Source organism: Rosa rugosa, chromosome 4, assembly GCF_958449725.1.
Source record: "Rosa rugosa chromosome 4, drRosRugo1.1, whole genome shotgun sequence".
Lineage (NCBI taxonomy): Eukaryota > Viridiplantae > Streptophyta > Magnoliopsida > Rosales > Rosaceae > Rosa > Rosa rugosa.
This window is the reverse complement of record NC_084823.1, coordinates 28,183,105-28,189,145: the sequence shown is the minus strand read 5'-3', so window position 1 is coordinate 28,189,145 and position 6,041 is coordinate 28,183,105. Positions and strand designations below refer to the sequence as shown.

At 41.1% G+C, this 6,041-nt stretch overlaps 1 protein-coding gene across 2 annotated transcripts; it reads right to left on the bottom strand.

The window, feature by feature from the left end:
- Positions 1–135: 135 nt before the first annotated feature.
- Positions 136–1,795, bottom strand: LOC133743498 (uncharacterized). Of its 2 annotated transcripts, none has more exons than XM_062171455.1 (6): positions 1,462–1,795; positions 1,252–1,365; positions 972–1,059; positions 676–854; positions 511–583; positions 136–416 (listed from the first exon to the last, which is right to left on the bottom strand). In XM_062171455.1, the coding sequence occupies exons 1-6, from the start codon at positions 1,504–1,506 to the stop codon at positions 262–264; spliced, it is 654 nt and encodes a 217-aa protein (XP_062027439.1). In that variant the 5' UTR covers positions 1,507–1,795; the 3' UTR covers positions 136–261. The 2 variants fall into 2 exon arrangements, with proteins under 2 accessions (XP_062027439.1, XP_062027440.1); XM_062171456.1 differs by having other exon boundaries at positions 972–1,056; positions 1,462–1,792.
- Positions 1,796–6,041: the final 4,246 nt, after the last annotated feature.

The following is a 6,041-nucleotide window of genomic DNA, read 5'->3' as shown; positions in this document are numbered from 1 at the left end:
TCACGGAAGATGGTCTCTGCACATTAATCTTTTTGGCGAATGGATGTAGACTATTAGTTACTTTTTGAATAATGTAGTAATTTATGCAGGTTGAAGAAGTAAATTTGAAAATTGTGTTAGAATAGGTGTCATTGCTTCTGCAGCAGAATTGGGAAAAGTGTTCCCAAATTAACAATTTTTGATACTATCAATAGACAAAAAATATGCGTCGGTAAATTTACAACATTGGGACTGAGTTTGGAAAACTGGTATAAGTTCACTTTAGTCTTTCCACACAGGAATGATTCCTTGAGCTGCCAAACGCTTTTCAACCCAAAAGATAATGTGTCTTGCCGTGATCTTCTTCTCGTCAACAAGAAAAGGTTCAACAGTGCTTGCTCCCAAGCCGCAGGAAGATAAAGAAAACCCTTTTGGACCTGTAGATTGTGCCAAGCATGGAAGTATCAACAGCAGTGTTTTATGCCGTCTGGTCGTGCTCTAAACATTATATCTGAAGATCACAAGAAATACCTGTGAGGACTCCATTGGGAAAGAACGCCCAAAATGAGTACGAATTGCCCTTCTTCAGAAATGAACCTTCAAGCTATCCAACCGGAACGTCATATGGTGTTGTAGTAAGTTTAGGTAGCGGCATTAGGTTATGCATAATGCTAAAATGAAGATAAGCCGACTAACCTTGTTGTCTTCAAAGAATAGTTCAAGATCAGAGAGCTCATTTTGAGGAGTTTCGAGTATTGCTTTCAGCGATGGGATAATATCCTCTTCCATCATTTGAGGTAGCGGCTTGACTGGAGCTTTTGCCGGAGCTTTAGGCTTTGCTGGAGCTGCTTTCACCTCTTTTGTTTCAGCGGCAACTAGTACGTAAAAGGGGCAAGAAGAGTTCACGTTTTACCAATGCTGCTGTGTAACTTGTCAGATAAATCAGAAGACAATGAATCCCTGCGATGCATTATGAAAACGGAGCAACTTACCAGTGGAAGTAGATGAAGTAGATGATTCTTGCAGAGCAGAGCAGGCAATAATTCTTTTAGGTGCTACTGGTTTACTTACCATATGCTGCTAATGTAGATGAAAACAGACTATGAGAAAACAGTACCTAAGCTCTCTATAGAGATCATAAGTTTCACACAAATGAAAGGTGGACAATTTAAACTTCTTAATCATCCCCGCCATATTTTATTAAGAAATTACAGTATTGAGTATTGGCAGCTGATTTGAAGAAAAAGGATGACTCGAGTTACTATTACTCACAGCAGAGGAACTATGGAAGGCAAAGTCGTCCGAGTTCTTCCTTCCAAACTGAAGGCAATTAGCTGATGAGTTCCGCAGAGTACCTGAGAATTCTGCAAACCCCTTCCCATTTTCCTGAAAAGTAAATTTTTTTTTTTTCGTTATATATTGAGAAAGAGCTAGCATTCATACTATCAGTACATGATAAGATAATTAAGAGGCTGCATGCACCTGAGGAGATGGTTTGGCCATAGAAAGAATATTAGCCGAAGCCATGCTTGCTCGGAGTTGGAGGCAAACCAGTCGAAGCTTCGTTTCACAGAATTAATTGGCAAGGTGTGTAGAGCAACTCTTGGGTGGGAGTGACTCAAATTAAACGATCGATCTAAGAGATCTGCAAGAGATGTACGTGGAGTGGGGACTATTACTCTTTTTTGTCTTTGCTACACGATGAGGTTATGGATGATAGCCTATCACTCAACGAATGGCTGAGGTTTAATTCAAGCTCTGTGCCAGTCCTTTGATACATTTGGACACTAGGCCTCAGCCTCATTTGGTTCTACCTTTGGCCGTTCTGTAAGAGCACTTCGCACAATTTATAACCTTCTTTTAGTGATTTCTAGAACCACACATCACACATGGAGACGTCTATTTTTTTTTATTTTTTTTTATTTATTTATTTTTGGAAATAACAAGTTTGATAGATGGATAATAGAGGCGTAATATGAATAGGCATTACTTTAGTGACCTCACTTAATTTCTTTTAATATTACACAAAAATCGTTTCCCTGCTAGAACTAGAAAATAAAGAAAATTTGACCTAAATCTTCACTGACACCGATAGACGCTCAGACCAACATGATCGAGCCACCACACTACACCTAAACCACCGCCTACATGCTAAGATTGTATGGCAGAGCCAACCCCAACAACACCACAAACTCTAAAATTCCACGCTTTCGTAAAAATTAAAAAGACAAGAAGAAGCACCTGCTATATATAAACCAAGAGATCCCATCCCGACCACCAAAAATACCATAAGACTTAAGAGGACCTTGATGCGGTCTAAAATTGGCGTAGGGCTACCTATAAACATAGAACAAACTCCATTGATAGCCACCATAGTACAGAGGAAATCATTGTTTCCAGTCCATCAAACCTCAAGTTAGAGTTCACAGTCGCTTGTTGAGAGAGAACCGAACATCGGAACATAGCATATGCTCGAAATACTCATTTCGTGTTGAAGAATACTCTATCACCGGCTTCAAGGTGCTGCGTATATGGAACTCTAGTGCTTCAGTTTGCTGCTATGGTGTAAAGTTGCTAATAAAACCCTAGAATTAGGGATAAATATCCTTTTGTTTAAGGAAAAACGTAAATTAACAGAGAGATAGAGAGAGTAATGTTTCTGAATGAATGAGGATTCATGTGTATTATTCATCTCCCAAAGGAGTGTATTTATAGGAGTACATTTGTAGTGTGAAAGCTCAAAGATAAACTCAAGCTTGATATCAACTTGATTTACAGCTGCAGCTCCACATGGTGGCTGTGATGATGATAATTGCCATGCTTGTTGCCCTTTGGCATAAAGCTTGACACACAAGTCTCTATACCTACATTATACACTCAAGTACCTATTGTATACATGATATAGACATTTATACTATGACTCATATATACAACATGATGAGTCATATATACTACAACACTCCCCCTTGGATATTTCATGTCAATAGTATTGTCTAGGCTGTGCGCTTCGAAGTTGCCTCGTTAAAAACCTTGCCAAGTAATAAAACCCTGTGGGAAAAAACAACCTTGGTCGAAGGAGAAAAAGAGCACAACGCGCATGAGTGTGGAGTAGTAATATCACAGTTTCGGAGATAAGTGGAGTCTTCTTATCAGCATCATAAGTAGGTAATATGTCTACGAGAGGGATGCAATAGAGTTGCTGCAACAAAACCTTGCCCGGTAAACCCAGTGGGAAAAACCCATGGTCGAAGGAAAAAGATGAGCAAAAGCATATATGTTGAATCAAAACATCTTCAGGATGTAGTTTAAGTGGGGTGACCATGTTAAAGATGTGCCTCGTAAAAACCTTGCCAGGTAACAAAACCCAGTAGGACAAAATAACCCTGGACGAAGGACAAAAAGAGTACACGATGGTCAAGTGGGTATGCTTCTGGATACTCCCCCTGATTTCAACATCTCCTTTGTGTCTCCCAAACGTGGTGCTTATCTCGTTGCCTCATTAAAAACCTTGCCGAGTAATAAAAACCCTGTGGGACAAAAATAACCTCGGTCGAAAGGGGAAAAGAGCACAACACACTCTTCACGTTTTGAGACCATGTATGTAGACATCTCCCCCTCTGATTGATCTTTGAGGAGAGTCTGTTATTGCTGATTTTATGCTTGATGTTGTCGCTTTTGATGCAGCCTTGCTTCATTTGTTTCAAAATAAGCATCATTATCTTAAATGCTTGTAGGCTCATCTGTGGTAGACTTCAAACCACAACTGTTCGAACATGCGTAACTATGGATCCAGACCATATACATTCACGAACCACTTCGTGAAGAGCAATAATCTCTGCATTGTTCGAAGATATAGCGACTAAGGTCTATTCTGTAGACCTTCAAGATATCGCGGTCTTACCCATGGTGAACACTTTACCAGTCTGGGAAGGCATTTGTATGGGTCAACAGATACCAAATATCAGCAAAACCTTCCAAAAACACTTATGTCATTTTGGGGTAGGGATAGAAAACGCAGGCCAGCGTTTGGCGGCGTTTCTGGTGTGTGATGGGTCTGATTCCATCATTTCTTTGTAGGGATAGAATAAGCCCATATCGATCGTACATCTCAAGTTATCGAAAGATATCTTTTTACACCAATCTAATGGCGTTGCGTTGGCGCAGAGCTATACCTTTAGCTAACAAGTTTATGGCAAAGTGAGATGTCCAGTCTTGTGCATTGAGCTAAGTACAATAATGCGCTTTATTGTACTTGAGTAAGGCACTTCAGCCTCTCTAGCACATCTTCGTCCGATCATCCATTCAGACGAAGAGGATCCTGTTCAGGATCAAGACTACGAATGATCATGGGGTGCTTGAAGGCTTGACTTTGTCAAAATGCCTAAGCATCTATCAACACGGTGCTCAAGTTCAAAAACTGAGGCTTAATCGTGTTTCCCCAAAAATCCTTCATCTCAAACTCGGATTTCAAGTGTTCAACGGTTTCCCTTAACTCTTTAAGGGCTTCTAATGAAGATCATGTCTAACATGAAAACCGTGATAGAATCCGAAACTTGTTATGGAAACGCACGGGCATATCCCTTCCCAATCAAGTAGTCACTTTAGTGAGCGTTTCAATTCTATTGCAAACGCGCTCCGTGGTCTAGAGCCACTTGATTTGGGTAAATAAAGTTTCACTATGAACTTTCTTGTATATTTCGTATTTAGATCCCCATAGAGATACGTAGTGACCATATTTATAAGCTGCATGTTCAGTTATTTGGAAACTACCAAACTGACAGGGTAGTGGATGTAATGTCATCCATTACGTGAGAATATGTCTCATCGTAGTCAATTCCAGGGCGTTTTGTGAGAAGCCTTGCGCCATAAGTCGAGATTCCCATCTCGTTTTCTCAACACGCTTTCTAACGAAGACCCATTAATCAATAGGTTTTATGTAAGGAGGTGTTGGCATCACTGCCTACCAAACTGACAGGGTAGTGGATGTAATGTCATCCATTACGTGAGAATATGTCTCATCGTAGTCAATTCCAGGGCGTTTTGTGAGAAGCCTTGCGCCATAAGGCGAGATTGCCATCTCGTTTTCTCAACACGCTTTCTAACGAAGACCCATTAATCAATAGGTTTTATGTAAGGAGGTGTTGGCATCACTGCCTCAAAGACCTTCCTCTTCGTTTAATCTGGATCGCATCTTTCCATTTAGGCTAAATTTCTCTACGTTGGTATTCATGCTTCAACGGAGCGTGGTTCGATATCATCGGTCTCAACAAACTCATGCGCAACAGAATGCGCAACTACATCATCAATTATGATGGAGTTTCTATTCCATGTCTCATGTACACTAATGTAATTTTCATAGAGCTCTATATTCTCAGGAATAGGTTCTGACGTTGAGGCGTCCCCCAACGATAACCATAATCCAGAAGATACTCATGAGACGGATGTTGAGTGTCGATGATCTAAGGATGCCAAAATATCCTTCGAATCCACGGGCTTCCCACGCATCCTAGCTGGGGCCATGGTCTGTAACACCAGAGTGCCACTTTCTATGGCGTTGGCGCCTTGCCTACCTCTGTGTAGGGTGGCGCTACGTCCTTTTGTAGGGACGTCCTTCCTTGCAAGCATTTTTGCAGCAAATGTGTGTGATCTCGTCACTTTAATAGGGATCGAGATGAGACATAGTGGGGACAGACCACGACAATTCCTGTCGTTCCTGCTGAACATTCGTGTTCTTATCTCCCCCTAACGACGGGAAGACTGTCTCATCAAAGTGACATCCGTAAATCAAACGGGAAAGAGATCGCCTTTCAAGGGCATTAAGTGGCGGACGATTGTTGGAGTCTCAATTCCAACTAAGTTGCTGACTTGTTTTTAAGGACCTACCATAGGCGCTGTGGCGGCGCAATTGACACATAAATGGCTCACATTGGCACATAAATGACTCACTCGAATGTGCGTAAGTACAAAATATTTGTACCCAGTCACTAGCTGTAACGCAGGGATACATTGAGTGGGGGTAGGTCATAGAGGAATTAGCATAGTTGTATGCGATATTGCATCAC

Bases quoted from the DNA above. Each gene is read 5' to 3' on its own strand.
- LOC133743498 (XM_062171455.1), bottom strand. From the start codon at position 1,506: ATGGCTTCGGCTAATATTCTTTCTATGGCCAAACCATCTCCTCAG. The intron at 1,366-1,461 runs GTGCATGCAGCC...TTTACTTTTCAG, and splicing joins TGGCCAAACCATCTCCTCAG to GAAAATGGGAAGGGGTTTGC. The intron at 417-510 runs GTATTTCTTGTG...CACAATCTACAG, and splicing joins TCCCAATGGAGTCCTCACAG to GTCCAAAAGGGTTTTCTTTA.